Genomic DNA, 23,782 nt, shown 5'->3' with positions numbered 1-23,782 from the left:
TCTATATATGCATGCAACATCTACGCAAAACATGTGTTTATTCAAGCATGCGTTTAGGCAACAAGCTTGCAAGCATGTATACTATTATGCTGCACCCGCCCAACTGCACTTGGCCCCATACTAGTTTTTACTAGTTTAGCACATGTGCATTCAATGGAGCCTTTTCCTGCTTCAGCCTAAAAGTAAGCTCCTGCAGACCCAATGCACATTATTCTGAAGTTTGCAAGTATGCACCTGTTCAACTGCACCAGTCCCCATACCATTTTTGTGCCAAATGCACAGTATTCTGGAGACCCAACACTTTAAAATGCACTGCTAGGGATGTATCGACTTACCATTGTGCAGGCTCCCCGAATTAAGCAGTAAGTATGCAGTATATAATCATGACTTGTCTGGCCACACATTTCTCCCATAGTAAGTACTCACACTTTACTAGTATCCATGGGCTGGGGTTATGTCTCAAGAGACCCTGCGGAAGCTGTTGACCACATGGCTTTCTTAACATGGTCGCCCTTTCACTTCCTGCCTCTATAAAAATAGGCCATACTGAGCGAGCCTGCACCCTCTAGTGGCTAGAGGAGAAACAGCAGCCCACACAACTAAGAAGTACACAGCATGATTAAACAGCACACTGCCCCAATGCAGACTTACCATTCCTGCTGCAGGACTCTAAACATAACAGGAGTCCAATTTTCACCCATCACAGTGAGCTTTGTCATAAAAGTCCTTCAGGGTCTGGGTCCCCCTTAATCTGGGGTCCACTCCCCTGGACCTGTATAACACCCTGCAGGAAAGCATCTTGGTCAGAACAAACACTGCACTGGGTTCCATTACTCAGGGTCCAGCACCGTAAGCCTGCATTACAGGCAAACCTCGAGGAATCTCCTTCCGATGGGGCTCGGGTACCATCCATTTTGGCTGATAGCTTTTTCGAATGGATCCGAATGAAGTCAATTATTCTAAATAGAACTGTCCAGACCTCCATGTATGCTCCAAGAGCACATGTATCACATCAGTGACAATTCCACCTTACAAACACTGGTGAAAAAAACTGAGGTCCTTCCTGTGTAGAAGGGGTTATATAGGGGTGGACTTCCTGTTTGACTATCTGCCAGTGTCCATCCACCAGTAGGTGGCGTATAACCCATATAGTCATTATTATGGTTGCTCTGTGCCCTGTGATGTACGATAAAGAAATATGCAGTACTTTTACTCACTACAATTCCTCCCAAGTGACCACACTTGGAAAGCTCTGGCATCCAGCACTGTCACATGAGGGGAGAGAGGAGTTGGAGAGAAAGAGAGAAAACGGAGAGAAGTAAAGGGAGGGAAAGAGCGCATGCAAGCTCTTTTTGGGGCAAGCTCCATATTGCAACTTGGAGCTTAAACAGGGCTTCCTCTTCACTCCTGACAGGCAAAAAGCAGTAAGGTAAAGAAAGTAAAGCGAGCATACAAAGCTAGGGATCCTGTCGCTAAGCCCTGCACAGGCAAAGCACAGGTGCACTGTAGGATATCCAGCTATAAGAAAACAGAAGATAGAATTAAACTTACCTGCATTGAAACTCCTTCCACCCTTGCAATGCAAGCAACACGGTCAAGCAATGTCACAGTGACCGGTACAGCCACAAAGAATCCACTTACAAATGCCCGAATATATCTCCTTCCATGCAGCGTTGTCATCTTCTACATAAAAGAATAAGAATACAAAATCCTTTTTTACTTCTGCAATTACTGCGCAATATTGTACATATTCACTACTGTGCAAAAGTTTTAGGCTGGTGTGAAAAATGCTGTAAATTAAGAATGCTTTCAGAAATAGAAGTGTTAATAGTTTATTTTTTAGCAATTAACTACCTTAGCATTTTGTAAATTGATAAAAACAAACAATTAAAATATATATTTTTTAAAAGAATTCTTACTTTACAGCATTTCTTCACACCTGCCTAAAACATTTGCACAGTACTGCATGTATAGCATTAACACATTTTATGTACTCTACAACATTATAAAAATAAATATTTCCTAAAAGGAATATGGTGATGACAAATGCTGACTGTACCTTATGTGACTGCTACTTTCCTGGCTGTCATATTGACCTAATAGTTTCAATACTTGAAGTCACATATCTGCAATAAATATGCAGATACAGTAAAGAATTCTGCCTTTACCAATCTGAAAACTTGCACAAGGTCAGTGACTCAAAGTAATGACTCCAAGGGTTTAGTATGGTAGCCTGGCATTTTCAGGTCACCAATCCCAGCTTCAATGTCTCTCTCGGGAAATGTTCAAAAAATACTTGTTGACCTGCAGAAAATCTACCGTGCTTCTAATTTCCTGTTTGAATCATCAACACAGTGCTTCTGCTGTTCTGAAATCCCAAACAGCGTGGTCAACCTTGCCCAGTCCACTTCAACTAGACTACAGAACCCTTTGCCATCTCCTTATCTTCACAACATATGGGGCGGGGTGTCTTCTTGTCCGAGGGGACAACTTGGCAGGGTTAATAATACTGCTTGGGATTTCAGTGAAGCAGAGTCTCTGTGTTGTTAACTCAAAAAGGAAATTAAGGGCACAATGGATTTCTGGCTAATCACTGGGTGTATACAGTATCTGTACAAGCAGCTTTTTAAAGGCATAAACGTACATGTATTACAAAAATGTACATTCATAGGTTTTTTTTTTTTTAACCACTCTATATACACAATCACAGTGGTATTCTAAAGTTTAGAATTGCACAGGAACTGATACTTTTATACATCTAGATAAAGTTAGGACTAATTCACACGCTCGTCAAGGTCCCTACAGTATGCAAGAGCCATTTGTTTATGTTTTCGCCCATAGGACTTTTATTTCTACCCTTATTCTAAAGCACTTCCCACTTCTGAACCAATAAAAGCTTCAGAACATCCATTCTCTTTAACAGCAGAAAACTTAGGTAATGGGCAAATTAATGAAAGCATAAAAGAGCTGATGCTGGTGCTTTTCACATTAGAAAAATGTAGTGTTCCACTAGAACAATTCTTTTTCTTAAAGGTTAACTTTAGTAATTGTTTTTTTATAAAGACTTTCCTTAGAATGGTTTTTGTAAATCCGTTTTTTTTTTTGGAATAGGAAAGATGAGATTCAAGATTGTCTACTTAGAGAAACATCTTTGGTGTTACTCTTATCATAGCCAAGTCCAGTTATTGTTTATATCTTGTACATCAATTCTCATAGCATTTTCTTTGGTAAAGTTACAGTAAATGGAATAAAAACACAATTCAATGTGAGGTAATATTATACTGCATTAATATATAAGTGAAGCTGTCTTAATGAATTGTTAAAGCCTAACTCTAGGCTTGCCATTTTTTCCACTGTTTGATAGAGACAAACTGAGGGAAACAATTTTATGTTGGTAATTTTTTTTATTACAAACATGTTACTCAAGCTATTAAAGTGTCATTTCAGTCAAATTATAACTAATGCTAAATCTACCCCCACTCCATTCTAAGACTATTCTATCTACCCTGTAAAATAAAAGTTGTCTATACTTACCCATTCTTAACCATTTGTTTACTGGGCACTTATACCCCCTTCCTGCCCAGCCCAATTTTCAGCGCTGTCGCAATTTGAATGACAATTGCGCGGTCATGCAACACTGTACCCATATGAAATTTTTATCACTTTTTTTCTCACAAATCGAGTTTTCTTTTGGTGGTATTTAATCACCACTGGGTTTTATATTTTTTGGTAAACAAGCCAACAACAAAAAATAAAAATACATATATGTTTTTTCATATTTTGTTATAAAAGTTTGCAAACAGGTAATTTTTCTCCTTCATTGATGGCCACTGATAGGCGGCACTGATGGGCACAGATAGGTGGCACAGAGAGGTGGCACTGAAAGGCAGCACTGATAAGTGACACTGATAATGAGGCACTGATTGGCAGCACCGATAAGTGACACTGATAATGAGGCACTGATTGGCAGCACTGATAGGTGGCACTGATTAGCAGCACTGGTTGGCACTAAGGGGGCCAATGTCCCTCTAACAGAAGCAGGTTAACAGCTTTCTTTTTTTTCTTCACGCTGAAACCTTGAGGGAAAAAAAAAGCCAATACCCAGCTTCATTGGCTGACAGCTGATCACGTGGTAAAGGGCCTGCTGTGATTGGCCCTTTACCCCAATCTGTGATCAGCCAAGTCCCAAGGACTCGGAGATCACAGAGCGTGCCGCCCACGCACGAGAACAGGAAGATGTCCATGTATGTCCTCCCAGCAAAGGAAGCCCGCGCTGCAGCCGTCTTTCAGCTATAGCGCGGGCACCACGTGGTTAAGCCACTTTGGTCCAGTTACATGAACAGGTCCCAGCGCGGATTTTAATGTACAGAGGAGACAGTGCCAAAGGCTGCAGAGCATGGGCAATGACTTCACCCATAGGTTTACTATGGGGCAGCTGTTGTCTGCTGTGCCTCCTTTACAGTGAAGCTGGCACTGGAAGCCAGTTATGTGACCATAGCGGCTTCAGAATAGGTTAGGAATAGTAGGAATTTTACTGGAATTATACCTTAAAGTGTAACTTTACCCAAAATAGTACATAAACCAAAGGTTTTTCATATCTAAAACAGGAAACACGCCATCCATAATTAATAAACGGGGCATTCACCTAGTCACCTCAGTAACTATTCCACTAATAAGGTAATTAACAAAATAGTAGGATTCTGCAATAGAGTAAATTACATACATCATATGGGAATCCCTGTTGTCCTGGAAGATTCTTGGAAATTGAGCCACCAGGTAATTACGTATTTTCCCCAAACATCTGCCAGGACAATATATGAAAGAGAAAATTAGATTTTTTTGTACTCACCGTAAAATCCTTTTCACTCAGTTAATTGAAGAACACAGCAGAAATCTTGATCTCTGACCATTCAGGAGTAAGACACTAGGCACGAAAACAGAAACACAGCCTAGGTGTAGCCCCTGATGGTGGCCAAACCCCCAAACCACTAGAAGCAATTAATTTAAACACAAAGCAGTACATACAAAAAACAATGCTGTGTCCTTTAATGAACTAAGCAAAAAGGATTTCATGACGAGTGCAAAAAAAATCCCACAGAAGAAATCTTGATCTCTGTCCATTAGGACATCACAAAAGCAGTGTCTACCAAGGAATGGGAAACACTAAACTTCCTAAAAACCAGAACAGTACATGCCGCTGGCAAGACTCACTAACTGGGAACATATGAGGGAATCTCCCCAGCAAGAGGTCTTTTAACAGATAAACAGGTAAGAGGTTAGTTTGCAGGATAATGGCCCATGAGACCCACAGGCCTCCTACCAGGAGACATGAAAAAAGGGAAAAAAAAAAACTTAAACAAGGCTGCGAAGTAAGAGCAAGCACAACCCACACCACAGAGACAGGAAGATAGTTTTTTTCTGAGGAAATGCATAGACAACTAAGGAACCAGTCCTGATAGAGGTCAAAAGCCAAGCATGTTAGAAAGGAAGGTGGCACTGCCTTCACACAACTTTATCCCTGCACATACCTCCCAACATTTTGAGATGGAAATGAGGGACACCTACCAGCAAATGTATGTAGGCATAGGACACGCTCCCTGCCACACCACTTTGAAGGAGAATTAACCCAAAAAAAGGCTAATTAAATCCACAAGGGCTTTTTTTTACCACTACTATTCCTTTATATTGGCTTTTAAAATGTACAAATGCAGCAATTTAGAATTTGGAAGAAAGGTTTAGCACTGGGAAACATTTTTTGAAAGATAAAAAGTGCATTTTATATACAACTATATAGATCAGACCACAATGAGGGACAAATAAGGAGGAAAGAGGGACAGAGGGACATAGCTCCAAATCCGGGACAGTTCCTCGAAATCAGGGACAGCTGGGAGCTATGCCTGCATAGGACCAGGATGGTTCTGACCAGGACAAGATCGGCAGCCCAAGAAGATATGCCTCATGGGGGAGATGGAAACAAGTAAACAGGACAGAAAGATCACCAAGAGGGATGCCCAGTAAAATATCCAGCAAGGCAGAGGAGCTAGTAGACTGGGGAGAATGCCAGCATCCAACACAAGAACCTGATGCCACGCGGGGCAAAACACTGACCTAGAAAAGAACACACAAAGCTCAGACCAAAGTAGTCATGTGGCAGGAGGGGAAGCTCCAGTCAGTTCACCTGAAGTAGCATGGTGTCCAAAAGCATGATGGACCCAAAAGACTAGGATGAGAAGGCCTTATGCACTACCCCAGAGCAGGCAGGGAGATGAGGGTGGGAAGGTATAGACCAGGCTGAAAGTGATACAAAACACACATTGTTTCATTTACATCAGGGGTGCCTGGCTTGAGGCGCCCTCTGATGTGGCCCACCACCTATTGCTCTGGGATGGCTTGAGGGGAAAAAAAGCCAATAACCAGCTTCACTGGCTGACAGCTGATCACGTGGTAAAGGGCCTGCTGTGACTGGCCCTTTACCCCAATCTGTGATCAGTCAGTCCCAAGGTGTAGAAGAGGCCCTTGTCCTCATCAACATGGAGACAAGTGCTTTGCCAGGGCCCCCACCCCCCATGTTCAAGGCATGTGTCCTGGTATGGTTCGGGAGGGGGGCGCTAGCCCGTTTGCCCCCCCCCGAAGTTGGAAGAAGACCCCCGAAGTCAGAAGAAGACCCCCGGAGCTGCCTAACAAATTACTTTAAAAACCTGTCTAGTGTGTTTTTTTATTGACACTTTTTTTCCTAGGTGAATGGGTAGTGGTACGATGTACCCCATACTCATTCACATAGGGTGGGGGGCCGGGATCTGGGGGCCCCCTTATTAAAGGTGGCTCCCGGATTCCGATAAGCCCCCCGCCTGCAGACCCCGACAACCAACGGCCAGGGTTGTCGGGAAGAGGCCCTTGTCCTCATCAACATGGGGACAAGGTGGTTTGGGGCGGGGGGGCCGCAGGGCGCCCCCCTGCCCCAAAGCACCCACCCCCCATGTTGAGGGCATGCGGCCTGGTACGGTTCAGGAGGGGGGGCGCTTGCTCGTCCCCACCCCTTTTCCTGACCGGCCGGGCTGCGTGCTCGGATAAGGGTCTGGTATGGATTTTGGGGGGACCCCCACGCCGGTTTTTCAGTGTAGGGGGTTCCCCTTAAAATCCATACCAGATCGAAGGGCCTGGTATGCTCTTGGAGGGGGAACCCATGCCGTTTTTTTATTTAAAATTTGGCGCGGAGTTCCCCCTCAAGATTCATACCAAACACAGTGCCTGGTATTGGCGGGGATCCAAGTCGGATCACCGTTCATTGAAAGTCGGACACATGTCGGCTTCTAGTCGCAGGGCAAAGTCGGATCCAAAGAAGGACAGCTGTCGCACCAGTGTGATCCCGGCCTAAGGCTCCATTCACACCTAGGTGAGTCAAAGCACAGGCAGAATTGTGGCAAAACGCAGGGCGCTTTTGCGATGACATTACTTGTTAATGGCACCCCAATCTTCTTGCAATTTTGCCACGGTTGTCTCATAATAAATTGCACTGCAATTATGGCAAAATTGCAATGTGTGAAGCTTGATGCTCAAAAAGGCATAAATTGGGATAAAATATTAAAAACAAAGAACATGGAGGAGAGATGGGTTTGCTTTAAGAGCATATTAAATAAGGGCATTAGCCAATGCCTCCCATTGGGTAATACATTTAAAAGAGCGAACAAAAGTCCTGGATGGCTTAACTCCAATGTGAAAATGCATATAAAAGCAAAGGAGAAGGTCTTCAAAAAATACAAGGTTGAGGGATCATCATCAGCATTCAGACTTTATAAAGAATGCAACAAGAAATGTAAGGGTGCAATTAGGACGACTAAGATAGAACATGAAAGACACATAGCGGAGGAGAGCAAAAAAAATCCCAAGAAATTCTTTAACCACTTCAATACCAGGCACTTAGACACCTTCCCGCCCCGACCAATTTTCACCTTTCAGCGCTGTTTCACTTTGAATGACAATTGCGCGGTCATGCTACACTGTACCCAAACAAATTTTTTATCATTTTGTTCCCACAAATAGAGCTTTCTTTTGGTGGTATTTGATCACCTCTGCGGTTTTTATTTTTTGCGCAACAAATAAAAAAAGACCGAAAATTTTGAAAAAAAACAAGTTTTTCTTTGTTTCTGTTAAAACTTTTTGTAAATAAGTACGTTTTCTTCTTCAATGACGGGCACGGATATGGCTGCACTGACGGGCTCTGATACGGCGGCACTGATGGGCACCGATGAGGTGGCACCGGTGAGGTGGCACTGATGAGGTGGCACTGACGGGCACTGATGATGGGCACTGATAGGCGGCACTGATGGGCACTGATAGGTGGCACGGATGGGCACTTATAGGCGGCACTGATGGGCACTCATAGGTGGCATTGATGGGCACTCGTAGGTGGCATTGATGGTTACTTATGGGTGGCACTGATAGTTGGCACAGATGGGCACGGATGGGCACTGATAGATGGGCACTGATGGGCACGGATGGGCACTGACAGGTGGCATGAATGGACACTGATGGGTGGCACTGATGGCATTGCTTGTTTGCAGTGATGCCCCTAAGGGTGGCATTGCTGGGCATCACTGCAACATAATTGTGCCAATCAGTGCCCATTTGTGGGCACTGATTGGCACAGATTTGGCACACTGGGCACATGTGGATGGCCATGGGGTACATACCTGGCCATCAACATGTTGCCCCTCTCCCCGGTGGTCCTAGTGGCGATCCCTGGTGGTCCAGTGTGGTGATCTGCGGGGGGGCTGCGCTGATAAACAATCAGCGCAGACCCCCCCTGCCAGGAGAGCCGCCGATCGGCTCTCCTCTACTCGCGTCTGTCAGACGCGAGTGAGGAAGAGCCGATCAACGGCTCTTCCTATTGACAGCGTGATCAGCCGTGATTGGACACGGCTGATCACGTGGTAAAGAGCCCCCGCCGGAGGCTTTTTACCAAGATCGGTGGAGCGGTGTGTCAGACTGACACACCGCTCCACCGATCGCCGTGATGCGCGCCCCCGGGGGCGCGCTGCGGCATGTTATCCTGCTGGACGTCATATGACGTCCAGTCAGGATAACACAACCACTTCCCGGACGTCAATCCGCAATAGGGCGGGCGGGAAGTGGTTAAGTATGTAAACAGTAAAAAAGGGAGGACAGACCATATTGGCCCCATAAAGAATGAGGAAGGACATCTGGTTACAAAGGATGGGGAGATGGCGAAGGTATTGAATTTATTCTTCTCCTCAGTCTTCACGAGTGAATCGGGGGGCTTCAGTAACCAAAACTGCAGTGTTTATCCTCATGACACAACACAGGAAGCACCTCCATGGTTAACAGAGGACAGAATTAAAATTAGACTTGAGAAACTTAACATTAATAAGTCACCGGGACCAGATGGCTTGCATCCAAGGGTACTTAGGGAACTCAGTCAAGTGATTGCCAGACCGTTGTTCCTAATTTTTACAGACAGTCTACTGACTGGAATGGTACCAGCTGTTTGGAGAAAAGCCAATGTAGCACCAATATTTAAAAAGGACCCAAAATACATCCCTGGGAATTACAGACCAGTTAGCCTAACATCAATAGTATGTAAACTCTTGGAAGGGATGATAAGGGACTATATACAAGATTTTAGTAATGAGAACGGTATCATTAGCATTAATCAGCATGGATTCATGAAGAATCGTTCTTGCCAAACCAATCTACTAACATTCTATGAGGAGGTGAGTTGCCATCAAGATAAAGGAAGGCCCGTAGACGTGGTGTATCTGGATTTTGCAAAAGCATTTGACACAGTTCCCCATAAACGTTTACTATAAAAAATAAGGTCTGTTGGCATGGACCATAGGGTGAGTACATGGATTGAAAACTGGCTACAAGGGCAAGTTCAGAGGGTGGTGATAAATGAGGAGTACTCAGAATGGTCAGGGGTGGGTAGTGGGGTTCCCCATGGTTCTGTGCTGGGACCAATCCTATTTAATTTGTTCATAAACGACCTGGAGGATGGGGTAAACAGTTCAATCTCTGTATTTGCAGATGATACTAAGCTAAGCAGGGCAATAACTTCTCCGCAGGATGTGGAAACCTTGCAAAAAGATCTGAACAAATTAATGGGGTGGGCAACTACATGGCAAATGAGGTTCAATGTAGAAAAATGTAAAATAATGCATTTGGGTGGCAAAAATATAAATGCAATCTATACACTGGAGGGAGAACCTCTGGGGGAATCTAGGATGGAAAAGGACCTGGGGGTCCTAGTAGATGATAGGCTCAGCAATGGCATGCAATGCCAAGCTGCTGCTAACAAAGCAAACAGAATATTGGCATGCATTAAAAAGGGATCAACTCCAGAGATAAAACAATAATTCTCCCACTCTACAAGACTCTGGTCCGGCCGCACCTAGAGTATGCTGTCCAGTCCTGGGCACCAGTCCTCAGGAAGGATGTACTGGAAATGGAGCGAGTACAAAGAAGGGCAACAAAGCTAATAAAGGGTCTAGAGGATCTTAGTTATGAGGAAAGGTTGCGAGCACTGAACTTATTCTCTCTGGAGAAGAGACGCTTGAGAGGGGATATGATTTCAATATACAAATACCGTACTGGTGACCCCACAATAGAAATAAGACTTTTTCGCAGAAGAGAGTTTAACAAGACTCGTGGCCACTCATTAAAATTAGAAGAAAAGAGGTTTAACCTTAAACTACGTAGAGGGTTCTTTACTGTAAGAGCGGCAAGGATGTGGAATTCCCTTCCACAGGCGGTGCTCTCAGTGGGGAGCATCGATAGCTTCAAGAAATTATTAGATAAGCACCTGAATGACCGCAACATACAGGGATATACAATGTAATACTGACACATAATCACACATAGGTTGGACTTGATGGACTTGTGTCTTTTTTCAACCTCACCTACTATGTAAGGAGCAGGAGCTTCATTTGGGCGACAGCGTCGCGATTTATCGCGTGGCAAAATCACACCGCGGTTGGGGTGCCATTAACAAGTAATGGCACTGAAAAAGCGTTCCACGTTTTGCTGTGATTCTGGAATCACAAACAGAATTGTGGCGATTCTGCCCACTATTCAAATCGCCTAGGTGTGAATTGTGTATTTTTGGGAGGCCATGGTTTACAACATTTCCTTTCTTGAAGATACTGCTGGAGAAGAAACACTTTGTGATGATCCAGAAGCAGCAGAAAGCGTTTCTGGAATGAGAACTACTTACACTTTATGGTCCTCATCATTGGATTCCATAAAGTTTTTTTAACCACATGCCAACCGCCGCACGCCGATATAGGTCAGCACAATGGCAGTGGTGGGCAAATGGGCATACATGTACATCCCCTTTAGGAGCCGGGGATAGCAGGCACACGCGCGTGCCCGTCGTGTACAGTGTGACCGTGCCTGCGGGACCGGCAGACTCGATGTGTCACGGAGCCTTAGAACGGGGAAGTGCAAACAAGGCATTTCCCCGTTCTGGCTTGTGTCATGACAGAGATCACCGCTCCCTGTCATCGGGAGCGGTGATCGCTGTCATGTGACTTGAAGCCCATCCCCGACAGTTAGAATCACTCCCTAGGACACACTTAACCCCTTCATCACCCCCTAGTGGTTAACCCCTTCACTGCCAGTGTCATTTAAACAGTAAGCAGTGCATTTTTATAACACTGATCGCTGTATAAATGACAATGGTCCCAAAATAGTGTCAAAAGTGTCCGTTGTGTCCGCTATAATGTCGCAGTCCCAATAAAAATTGAAGATCGCTGCCATTACTAATAAAAAAAATTAAAAATAAAAATTCCATAAAATTATCCCCTATTTTGTAGACGCTATAACTTTTGCGCAAACCAATCAATTTACGCTTATTGCGATTTTTTTTAACCAAAAATATGTAGAAGAATACATATCGGCCTAAACCGAGGAAAAAAAATTTTTTTTTATATATTTTGGGGGGATATTTATTATAGCAAAAAGTAAAAAATGCGTTTTTTTTTTTCAAAATTGTCGCTCTTTTTTTGTTTATAGCGCAAAAAATAAAAACTGCAGAGGTGATCAAATACCACCAAAAGAAAGCTCTATTTGTGGGAAAAAAAGGACGTCCATTTTGTTTAGGTGCAATGTCACATGACCGCGCAATTGTCAGTTAAAGCGACGGAGTGGCGAATCGCAAAAAGTGCTCTGGTCAGGAAGGGGGTAAAATCTTCCAGGGTTGAAGCGGTCTTTACGGCACCTCTGGCATGCCAGGATGTGTTTTGTCATCCTTGTAGCATTTGGAAAAGAATATTTCTTCTTTTAGGCCCCTTTCACACTGAGGCACTTTGCAGCGGCTCCATTCACTCCAGTGTGAAAGCCCAAGGGCTTTAACAATAAAGCGATGTGCTGGCAGGGCATCAGAAAAAGTCCTGCCAGCAGCTTCTTTGGAGCGCATTAGGAGCATTAGGAGCAGTGAACTCACTGCTCACTGCCCCGCTGGCGGCCAAATAGCGCCGCTAAAACGACAAAAAATAGCGCCGCTTTACCGCTGAGGCCCGGGGCGGCTCAGTGTGAAAGGGGTTATAATATTTGTAAATTGCAGCTTTGCACTCAGCAGAAATTGCACTGTGAAAATGTTTCCTAAGGCCTCATGTACACTGCTGCTGGTAAACAGACGTTCAGAGGCAGTTGGATGCTTTTTTCAGCTGCCCCTGAACTCATCCAATGTTATCTTATGTGCACATGTACACAGGTTTGTTTAATGTCGTTTTTAGGCAGTTGAGTTTAGAGGCCTTTTTTGGAAAGCAAAAAATCTGAGTTCAGACGCTGAGTTTAAAGGCGAGGCATTTCAAGCGCCAAACACCTCTAAAAGCGTTTCGTTCACAGGCATTTTTCACTTTTGGCTATTTTGAAAAAAAATAAAATAAAAAATGTTTTTTTTCAAACTTTTCTAAATGCAAAGAGTCATGTAAATGTGGCAAAATTAACGTTTTAAATGTAGGTTACTATCTGTCAAGTTAAAATGTGCAGCATTCCCCGTATACCACTGTGACCGGCAACATGTCTCCAGAATGTTACTTCTGGGTTCACGGGCTCCGGCGCTGTGATTGGCTGAAGCTGTGATGACGTCACTCTCGCGCATGCACATGGGAGCTGCCGGTCACGGCACATCAGCTGAAGCAATGGCACGAAAGAAACGTTTCTTCAGTGCACAAGTGCCGATGACGTTGGCACATGCTGATACAGTGGATATCTCCTAAACTGTGAAGGTTTAGGAGATATCCACGGTACGTTCAGGTAAGCCTATTTATAGGCTGGCCTGTAGTGAAAAGTGGTTTGTAAGGGTTTACAACCACTTTATAAAAATAAACTAGTTTGTCAAATTTACCCTCTCATCTGTCAATTAAGGCCTGAGAGGATAGAAACTATCATCTACTGTATCCCAACAATCACCTAACTATAAGAGGGACAAAACTGAGCCCACAAGCAAACTAAACTGGAGCCTTTTCCCCCGCAGTGCACCCAGAAATGCACACAATGCATCTGGAAAGTATTTACATCGCTTCACTTTTTCCACATTTTGTTATTACAGTCTTATTCCAAAATGAATTAAATTCATTATGTTCCTCAAAATTCTACAAACAATACCCCATAATGACAATGTGAAAGAAGTTTGAAATCTTTGCAAATTAAAAATAAAAAAAAATAATTAAAAAAATCACATGTACCTAAGTATTCACAGCCTTTGCCTTAACACTCAAAATTAAGCTCAGGTACATCCTGTTTTCACTGATCATCCTTGAGATGTTTCTACAACTTGACTGGAGTCCACCTGCGGAAAATTCAGTTGATTGGACATGATTTGGAAAGGCACACACCTTTCTATATAAGGTCCCACAGTTAACAGTGCATGTCAGTACAAATCAAGCCATGAAGTCCAAGGAACTGTCTGTAGACCTCTGAGACAGGACTGTATCAAGGCATAGATCTGGGGAAGGGTACAGAAATTTTTTTGCAACATTGAAGGTCCTAATGAGCACAGTGGCCTCCATCATCCGTATATGGAAGAAGTTTGGAACCACCAGGACTAGAGCAGGCCACCCGGCCAAACTGAGGGATCGGGGAAACCTTCCAGAAGATCAACCATCTCTGCAGCATTCCACCAATCAGGCCTGTATGGCAGGGTGGAAAGACGGAAGCGAGGCACACGACAGCCCATCTGGAGCTTGCCAAAAAGTACCTGAAGTACTCTCAGACCATGAGAAACAAAATTCTCTGGTCTGATAAAACAAAGATTGAACTCTTTGGTCTGAATGGCAAGCGTCATGTCTGGAGGAAACCAGGCACCGCTCATCATCTGGCCAATACCATCCCTACAGTGAAGCTGATGTAAGGGGGTAGTGAATACAAAAATGTAAGGGGGCACTGATATAAAGGTTTCCCCTCATATCAGTAACCCCCCCCCCCCTTACCTTAGTATAATCACTCTGTGGAAAGGTGGTCTCTGGTCACCAGAGTCTCCCCCCCGCCCCCCTCCACCCCCACATCAGAGTTCCCGGCATTTCCCTTTACATCAGAGTCTGCAGGATTCCCCCTTGCAGTGCAAAGAGAATTCAGATGTAAAGGAAAATGCTGTAGAGCATGATCTAAAGAGGAACTCTGATGTAAGGGGTGCCCTTATATCAGATTCCACTGCATTCCCATTTACATCAGAGTTCCTACTTACATCAGAGTGTGAAGCATTGCCCTTTACATCAGGGTTCACAAAGTTCCCCCTTGCACTGTAAGATTAAAGGGGATGGAGGCCTAGAGACATGTCCAGGGAACACAGAAAATACATGGGTTAGATTAGAAGGGATGAAGGCCCAGAGACATGTCTAGGGAACACAGAGGATACATGAGATATATTAGAAAGGATGGAGGCCTCCTCTGTGTACCCTGGACATGTCTCTGGGCCACCACCCCTTCTAATAATCTAACCCAAGTATCTTCTGTGTTCCCTGGACATGTCTCTGGGCCTCCATGCCTTTTAATCTTACAGTGCAAGGGGGAACTCTGGGAACACTGATGTAAATGCAGTGGACTCTGATATAAGGTGGTCTCTGGTGACCAGAGCACCTCTTACATCAGAGTACCTCCCTAGATCATGCTCTGCAGCCTTTTCCCTTTACATCTGAGTACCCTTGCACTGTAAGGGGGAATCCTGCAGACTCTGATGTAAAGGGAAATGCCGGGAACTCTAATGTGGGGGGGGGGGGGTTGCGACTCTGGTGACCAGAGACCACCTCCCGCAGAGTGAATACACTAAGGTAAGGGAGGGGGGTTACTGATATAAGGGGAAACCTTTATATCAGTGCCCCCTTACATTTTTGTATTCACTAACCCCTTACATTAGTGACCCCCCCCCCCCCCCCCCCAGACTGGCCTGGCAGCGCTGTCACTGACCTCCTCTCAGGTGCACCGTGCAGGGCTCAGTTAGATGGCTCCAAGTTGGTGGCTCTGGTTTTATTCCAGAGTCTCTACTCCACAGTCCATAGATGTCTGACTCTGCCCATAATCCCCATCCCGGTGGCGGCAGCGCTCTTAATCTTGATTCTTCTCCAGACTTCCCTTCAGAGGATGCAGACATGATAAAAGACAAGAGATACTCAGAGATTGCAGACAGGAGGTGGTTAGAGGCTGCGGACGTGGTACAGGAGGCAGTCAGAACATGTGTACAGGATACAGGAGGTGGTCAGAGTATGCAGACATGTAGGGGGAACACAAAAAGGGGTCAGTCATGTAGGAGGAGCACACAGAGGGGTCAGTCGTGTAGTGGGAGCACATCCATGTAGGGGAGCACACAGTGGGGTAAAGTCCTAATAAGAGCTGTCACAGGAGGGCCCTCACACAGGACATGTCAGGCAGGGCGGTGAGGTTGGCACACACAGGGTGATCAGGCAGGGCGGTGAGGTTGGCACACACAGGGTGATCAGGTTCCTGTTCTTAGTGGAGGTGGGGTCCCTTTCCTCAGAGGAGATGGAGTTCCTGCCCCCAGGTGAGATAGGATCCCAGTCCCCATGGGAGAAGGGGGTCTCTGTCCCCATGGGAGAAGGGGGTCTCTGTCCCCAGGGGAGAAGGGGTCCCTGTCCCCAGGGGAGATGGGTGTCCCAGTCCCCAGGAGAGAAGGGGTCCCTTTCCCCAGGAGAGAAGGGGTCCAAGTCTGTAGGGCCCTCATTCATGGTCACCTGGGCTCCCTCCAGCAGCAGCATGGATGGCCGAGCAGCATATCCCCAGGGAGCACAGTTACGGCTTGACATGCTCTGTCTAAAGCACACTTGTCAAAAGAATAGAGAGTAAACAGAGAAACTGTATGGCAGTTTAATAGATTGCAAGCTCTTGGGAACGGGGATCTCTGATGGGCTTTCTTAAACTGCAGTGTAGGTCCCTTACACACACATAGCTATTCACGGCCCTGCCCCCTCTCGAAGCACAGACCTTGACCCTCCCACTGGCACCGCTGTATCAATCCAAGCTCCCCTGACAAATACACTGCTTATGCATGGGGCTCACCCCCTTTCTCTAGAGCAGCCTAGGGGCATGTTAGGGGTGGGGCTGGATGCGGTGCTGACGTTATTAAGTCAGTGGAGTTCTCCCTTACATCAGTGTTCCCCCTTACCTCAGTGTTCCCTGCGGAGTTCTCCCTTACCTCAGTGTTCCCTGCGGAGTTCTCCCTTACCTCAGTGTTCCCTGCGGAGTTCTCCCTTACCTCAGTGTTCCCTGCGGAGTTCTCCCTTACCTCAGTGTTCCCTGCGGAGTTCTCCCTTACCTCAGTGTTCCCTGCGGAGTTCTCCCTTACCTCAGTGTTCCCTGCGGAGTTCTCCCTTACCTCAGTGTTCCCTGCGGAGTTCTCCCTTACCTCAGTGTTCCCTGCAGAGTTCTCCCTTACCTCAGTGTTCCCTGCAGAGTTCTCCCTTACCTCAGTGTTCCCTGCAGAGTTCTCCCTTACCTCAGTGTTCCCTGCAGAGTTCTCCCTTACCTCAGTGTTCCCTGCAGAGTTCTCCCTTACCTCAGTGTTCCCTGCAGAGTTCTCCCTTACCTCAGTGTTCCCTGCAGAGTTCTCCCTTACCTCAGTGTTCCCTGCAGAGTTCTCCCTTACCTCAGTGTTCCCTGCAGAGTTCTCCCTTACCTCAGTGTTCCCTGCAGAGTTCTCCCTTACCTCAGTGTTCCCTGCAGAGTTCTCCCTTACCTCAGTGTTCCCTGCAGAGTTCTCCCTTACCTCAGTGTTCCCTGCAGAGTTCTCCCTTACCTCAGTGTTCCCTGCAGAGTTCTCCCTTACCTCAGTGTTCCCTGCAGAGTTCTCCCTTACCTCAGTGTTCCCTGCAGAGTTCTCCCTTACCTCAGTGTTCCCTGCAGAGTTCTCCCTTACCTCAGTGTTCCCTGCAGAGTTCTCCCTTACCTCAGTGTTCCCTGCAGAGTTCTCCCTTACCTCAGTGTTCCCTGCAGAGTTCTCCCTTACCTCAGTGTTCCCTGCAGAGTTCTCCCTTACCTCAGTGTTCCCTGCAGAGTTCTCCCTTACCTCAGTGTTCCCTGCAGAGTTCTCCCTTACCTCAGTGTTCCCTGCAGAGTTCTCCCTTACCTCAGTGTTCCCTGCAGAGTTCTCCCTTACCTCAGTGTTCCCTGCAGAGTTCTCCCTTACCTCAGTGTTCCCTGCAGAGTTCTCCCTTACCTCAGTGTTCCCTGCAGAGTTCTCCCTTACCTCAGTGTTCCCTGCAGAGTTCTCCCTTACCTCAGTGTTCCCTGCAGAGTTCTCCCTTACCTCAGTGTTCCCTGCAGAGTTCTCCCTTACCTCAGTGTTCCCTGCAGAGTTCTCCCTTACCTCAGTGTTCCCTGCAGAGTTCTCCCTTACCTCAGTGTTCCCTGCAGAGTTCTCCCTTACCTCAGTGTTCCCTGCGGAGTTCTCCCTTACCTCAGTGTTCCCTGCGGAGTTCTCCCTTACCTCAGTGTTCCCTGCGGAGTTCTCCCTTACCTCAGTGTTCTCTGCAGAGTTCTCCGTTACATACATAGTTACATAGTTAGCAAGGTTGAATAAAAACACCAGTCCATCCAGTTCAACCTGAGTGAGTGTGGGTGCAGGTCTACAATTGTCCCTATCCATATACATTGTGTCTCATTAAGATGTTCATCTATTATTATTATTTATTTAAGGTACCCATATAACGCTGTCAATTTACTCAGCGCTCCACACATACATTAACTCAGTGTTCCCTGCGTTCTCCCTTATCTCAGTGTTCTCTGCGCAGTTCTCACTTACCTCAGTATTCTCTACGGAGTTTTCCCTCACCTCAGTGTTGATATGCACAGAGCGAGGCAGAATCTTAAATTTAAATTCTCTCTCCACGTGCTCCCCGTGGCTTTCCTATCGTCGAAAAATGCATCCAACGAACTGCGCATGCCCAGTCGCTACGTCACGCCACAGAGAGTGAGGCAGAATCTTACATTTAGGATTCTCTCCCTCCGTGTGCTCCCCATGGCTTGCCTCTCGACGAAAAATGCATCCGACGAACTGTGCATGCCCAGTCGCTACGTCACGCCACAGAGAGCGAGGCAGAATCTTACATTTAAGATTGTCTCCCTCCACGTGCTTCCCATGGCTTGCCTCCCGTCAGAAAATGCATCCAACGAATTGCGCAAGTCCAATCGATACGTCACGCCAGCTAATCGGGAAATCAGCTGGAGTGAAGTACTGCGCATGCACAGTGCGTAGGATGCATTTTTCGATGGGAGGCATTATTCGACAGAACACCGGCACAAAGTGCTTAAACTGCCCTCATCTACAGACAGAAGTTCATTCCTTTGACCTAAAAGAACAAATATTACAATGTTTCTTTTTATCTTGCCTGAGCGATATTGTGATATACATGGCAGGCTTTTTTTTTTTTTTTGACAACTGTCGAGCTGCACTTAGAGCACTTTCACACTGGGCCCATGTCAGGTTAGTGGTAAAGCGCCGCTAGTTTTAGTGTCGCTTTTCGGCTGCTAGCGGGGTGCTTTTAACCCCTGCTAGCGGCTGAACAAAGGGTTAAAACCACCTGTGTTGTGGCGCTTCGGAAGCTCTGCCCATGCATTCCAAATGGCAGGGGCGGTTTAGGAGCGGTTTATACAGCTTTTCCAAACCGCCCAAAAGATGCTGCTTGCAGGACTTTTTGTAACGTCCCGCAAGCGCACTGCCCCAAAGTGAAAGCACTCTGGCTTTCACACTGGGGAGACATGGGAGGCGGTTTTCAGGCGCTATTTATAGCTCTAAAACGCCTGAAAACCGCCTTCAGTGTGAAAGGGGTCTTTATCGAGGAGATGCTGTGTTAAGATCGCGGGGGGGGGGGGGGGTTGAATTGCGATCTCGATTCTTTAATGATTAATCGTGCAGCTCTACCTCTGACTATCTGCGCATGTGCATAGTTGACGTCACGCCAGCTGATCAACATACCAGCTGGAGTGATGTTGCATACTGCACAGATCATCTGAGGCATTATCCGACAGGATGCACTTTTCGATAGAACACAGTCATTACCTTTTGTACCACCTCCCCCTTCCTTTAGATTGTAAGCTCCACGAGCAGGGCCCTCCTACTCCTTCTGTATTGTACAGTACTGGAATTGTACTGTCCCCTTTGTATAGTAAAGCGTTGCGTAAACTGTTGGCGCTATATATAAATCCTGTATAATAATGTGCACTTTGCCAAAGGACTCTATCCCACCGTCCTGTAGCGGGTGCGTGTTTGATGCAGTTTCCATTCATTTCAATGGGGAGGTACGGGTTTTTTTTTTTTTTTAACCACACGAAAAATGCAGCATGCAGGACTTTTAAAAACACTATTGTGAAGGATTTAATCGTCATGTAGTTTTCTTTTAGTATGCCAAAAACGGAGGAGAAACTGATCAGTGTAGGAGGACCCTAAAAGCATTCAGTTTATCTAGGGCCAGGCTGGTAAAATCTGAATACGCCTCATGTACTTTTCAACTCTTCTCCTTCAGCTGAGAGCACAACCAATTCTGAGCACTTCTACTTCCGGCCTTTACAAAGCGAACAATACAACATGATTACATTGTCTCTTCCAGCAGGCACAAACAGAAGCCCACACACAAGTCTCACACACCTCTGTGCCTGCTCAGGAGAACCATAGGGCGTTTATAGAACCAGCTATAGATCCAGTGTGGTTAAACAGCTACAAACTCAGAGCTACAAGAACAGGCGGGGAGCAAACCACCACCGTGCCTGTGAATGGAGAGAGGAGCTCGTCCTGTACGCTGCCCATGTGTGAGGAGTGAAGACCTGTCCGTGTGAGAGGAGTGTAGACTCAGAGTGATAGCTCACCCACCACACACAGCAGCCTTGTGTGACGTAGCAGTCCCGTGTGACTTGCGGGGATCACTGTGACGTAGCACGCTGCACGCCTACGTGACAGCTCCCTATTGATTCTATGTCCTCTACGTCCGCCTCATTGCACATTACTAGCGGCTAGACACACTATAGGTCTCGCTGAGCGCAGCTCGTCTACACACAGAGCACATTGCAGCCAGTCATTACCTGTGTGTGTTTCTGCTCCCCCTAGCCAGGCTACTCTTCAGCACGTGCAGAGTGGACGTGTGTTGCTGGGCGTGGTGACGATTTGTAGAGGCGGGGCTTGCTGCTTTTGCTGCGGCACATAAACAAATAGCATGGCTTGCAGGCAGAGCTTTATGGTGATCCCACTTTGAGCAGATAGTTCACACTCCTAGTGGACTTTGTATCGTTCTGCAATTTGTGTTACAAATGAAAAGATATGGCTGATGTGGATTCATGCTTTAAAGTGGTAGTAAACCTGAGGATTAAAAAACAAATAAAATCCCCTGCAAGGCAATAGTATAATGCACTAGTACGCATGATCATCACATACTAGCACATTATGAAATACTTACCTCTAGATCAATGTTTCTAAACTTCAGTCCTCAAGTACCCCCAACATGTCATGTTATCACACAGCCCCCTCTCTGTCAGCCCCCCCTCTCTCTTTCACCTCCCTTCTCTTTCACCTCTCTCTCTCTCCCCCCACTTCTCTCACTCACCTCACCTCTTTCTCACCCCACCCCTCTCTGTCGGCCCCCTCTCTTCCACCTCCCTTCTCTCTCACCCCCTCCCTCTCAGCCCCCTTCTCTCTCACCCCCTCCCTCTCAGCCCCCTTCTCTCTCACCCCCTCCCTCTCAGCCCCCTTCTCTCTCACTCTCCGACACCCTCTCTCTCAGCCCCTCACTCACTCCCACCTCTCTCTCTCACCCCACCCTCTCTCACCCAGCCCCCTCTCTTCCACCTCCCTTCTCTCTCACCCCACCTCTCTTCCACCTCCCTTCTCTTTCACCCACCCCCCTCTCACCCACCCCTCTCTTACCCAGCCCCCCTCTCTTCCACCTCCCTTCTCTCTCACCCACCCCCCTCTCACCCCCACCCTCTCTCAACCCCCAGTCTCTCACCCAGTCCCCTCTCTTCCACCTCCCTTCTCTCTCACCCCCTCCCTCTCAGCCCCCTTCTCTCTCTTGGGCACCCACTCTCTCAGCCCTTTACTCACCCCCACCTCTCTCACCTACCCCTCTCTCACCCCACCCCTATCTCATCCCCCACTCTCTCACCCAGCCCCCTCTCTTCCACCTCCCTTTTCTCTCACCCACCCCCCTCTCACCCCACCCTCTCTCAACCCCCTCTCTCACCCAGTCCCCTCTCTTCCACCTCCCTTCTCTCTCACCCCCTCCCTCTCAGCCCCCTTCTCTCTCTCAGGCACCCACTCTCTCAGCCCCTCACTCACCCCCACCTCTCTCTCTCACCCCACCCTCTCTCACCCCCCCACTCTCTCACCTTAGCCCACTCTCACCCAGCCCCCTCTCTTCCACCTCCCTTTTCTCTCACCCCCTCCCTCTCAGCCCCCTTCTCTCTCTCGGGCACCCACTCTCTCAGCCCTTTATTCACCCCCCACCTCTCTCACCCACCCCTCTCTCACCCAGCCCCCTCTCTGTCAGCCTCCTCTCTTTCACCTCCCTTCTCTCTCACCCCCTCCCTCTCAGCCCCCTTCTCTCTCACCCCCTCCCTCTCAGCCCCCTTCTCTCTCACCCCCTCCCTCTCAGCCCCCTTCTCTCTCACCCCCTCCCTCTCAGCCCCCTTCTCTCTCACTCTCCGACACCCTCTCTCTCAGCCCCTCACTCACTCCCACCTCTCTCTCTCACCCCACCCTCTCTCACCCAGCCCCCTCTCTTCCACCTCCCTTCTCTCTCACCCCACCTCTCTTCCACCTCCCTTCTCTTTCACCCACCCCCCTCTCACCCCACCCCTCTCTTACCCAGCCCCCTCTCTTCCACCTCCCTTCTCTCTCACCCACCCCCCTCTCACCCCACCCTCTCTCAACCCCCACTCTCTCACCCAGTCCCCTCTCTTCCACCTCCCTTCTCTCTCACCCCCTCCCTCTCAGCCCCCTTCTCTCTCTTGGGCACCCACTCTCTCAGCCCTTTACTCACCCCCACCTCTCTCACCTACCCCTCTCTCACCCCACCCCTATCTCATCCCCCACTCTCTCACCCAGCTCCCTCTCTTCCACCTCCCTTTTCTCTCACCCACCCCCCTCTCACCCCACCCTCTCTCAACCCCCACTCTCTCACCCAGTCCCCTCTCTTCCACCTCCCTTCTCTCTCACCCCCTCCCTCTCAGCCCCCTTCTCTCTCTCAGGCACCCACTCTCTCAGCCCCTCACTCACCCCCACCTCTCTCTCTCACCCCACCCTCTCTCACCCCCCACTCTCTCACCTTAGCCCACTCTCACCCAGCCCCCTCTCTTCCACCTCCCTTTTCTCTCACCCCCTCCCTCTCAGCCCCCTCCTCTCTCTCGGGCACCCACTCTCTCAGCCCTTTACTCACCCCCACCTCTCTCACCCACCCCTCTCTCACCCAGCCCCCTCTCTGTCAGCCCCCTCTCTTTCACCTCCCTTCTCTCTCACCCCCTCCCTCTCAGCCCCCTTCTCTCTCACCCCCTCCCTCTCAGCCCCCTTCTCTCTCACCCCCTCCCTCTCAGCCCCCTTCTCTCTCACTCTCCGACACCCTCTCTCTCAGCCCCTCACTCACTCCCACCTCTCTCTCTCACCCCACCCTCTCTCACCCAGCCCCCTCTCTTCCACCTCCCTTCTCTCTCACCCCACCTCTCTTCCACCTCCCTTCTCTTTCACCCACCCCCCTCTCACCCCACCCCTCTCTTACCCAGCCCCCCTCTCTTCCACCTCCCTTCTCTCTCACCCACCCCCCTCTCACCCCACCCTCTCTCAACCCCCACTCTCTCACCCAGTCCCCTCTCTTCCACCTCCCTTCTCTCTCACCCCCTCCCTCTCAGCCCCCTTCTCTCTCTTGGGCACCCACTCTCTCAGCCCTTTACTCACCCCCACCTCTCTCACCTACCCCTCTCTCACCCCACCCCTATCTCATCCCCCACTCTCTCACCCAGCCCCCTCTCTTCCACCTCCCTTTTCTCTCACCCACCCCCCTCTCACCCCACCCTCTCTCAACCCCCTCTCTCACCCAGTCCCCTCTCTTCCACCTCCCTTCTCTCTCACCCCCTCCCTCTCAGCCCCCTTCTCTCTCTCAGGCACCCACTCTTTCAGCCCCTCACTCACCCCCACCTCTCTCTCTCACCCCACCCTCTCTCACCCCCCACTCTCTCACCTTAGCCCACTCTCACCCAGCCCCCTCTCTTCCACCTCCCTTTTCTCTCACCCCCTCCCTCTCAGCCCCCTTCTCTCTCTCGGGCACCCACTCTC

At 48.0% G+C, this 23,782-nt stretch overlaps 1 protein-coding gene across 4 annotated transcripts in view; it reads right to left on the bottom strand.

The window, feature by feature from the left end:
• Positions 1–20,685, bottom strand: part of IMMP2L (inner mitochondrial membrane peptidase subunit 2) — a 1,808,057-nt gene extending 1,787,372 nt beyond the window's left edge. The window contains exons 1-3 of one of the 4 annotated variants that reach the window (XM_073619901.1): positions 20,545–20,646; positions 15,424–15,588; positions 1,552–1,683 (exon numbers count right to left, since the gene is read on the bottom strand). In XM_073619901.1, coding sequence (XP_073476002.1) covers positions 1,552–1,680 — 129 coding nt within the window. In that variant the 5' untranslated portion in view covers positions 1,681–1,683; positions 15,424–15,588; positions 20,545–20,646. Of the gene's footprint in view, positions 1–1,551; positions 1,684–15,423; positions 15,589–20,113; positions 20,314–20,335; positions 20,411–20,544 lie in introns of those variants that run through there. The other 3 variants (XM_073619898.1, XM_073619902.1, XM_073619899.1) reach the window with 3 other exon arrangements.
• Between the last annotated feature and the right edge of the window lie 3,097 nt (positions 20,686–23,782).

This window comes from Aquarana catesbeiana, linkage group LG03, assembly GCF_042186555.1.
Source record: "Aquarana catesbeiana isolate 2022-GZ linkage group LG03, ASM4218655v1, whole genome shotgun sequence".
Classification (NCBI taxonomy): Eukaryota; Metazoa; Chordata; class Amphibia; order Anura; family Ranidae; genus Aquarana; species Aquarana catesbeiana.
This window is presented reverse-complemented; position numbering and strand designations above follow the sequence as displayed.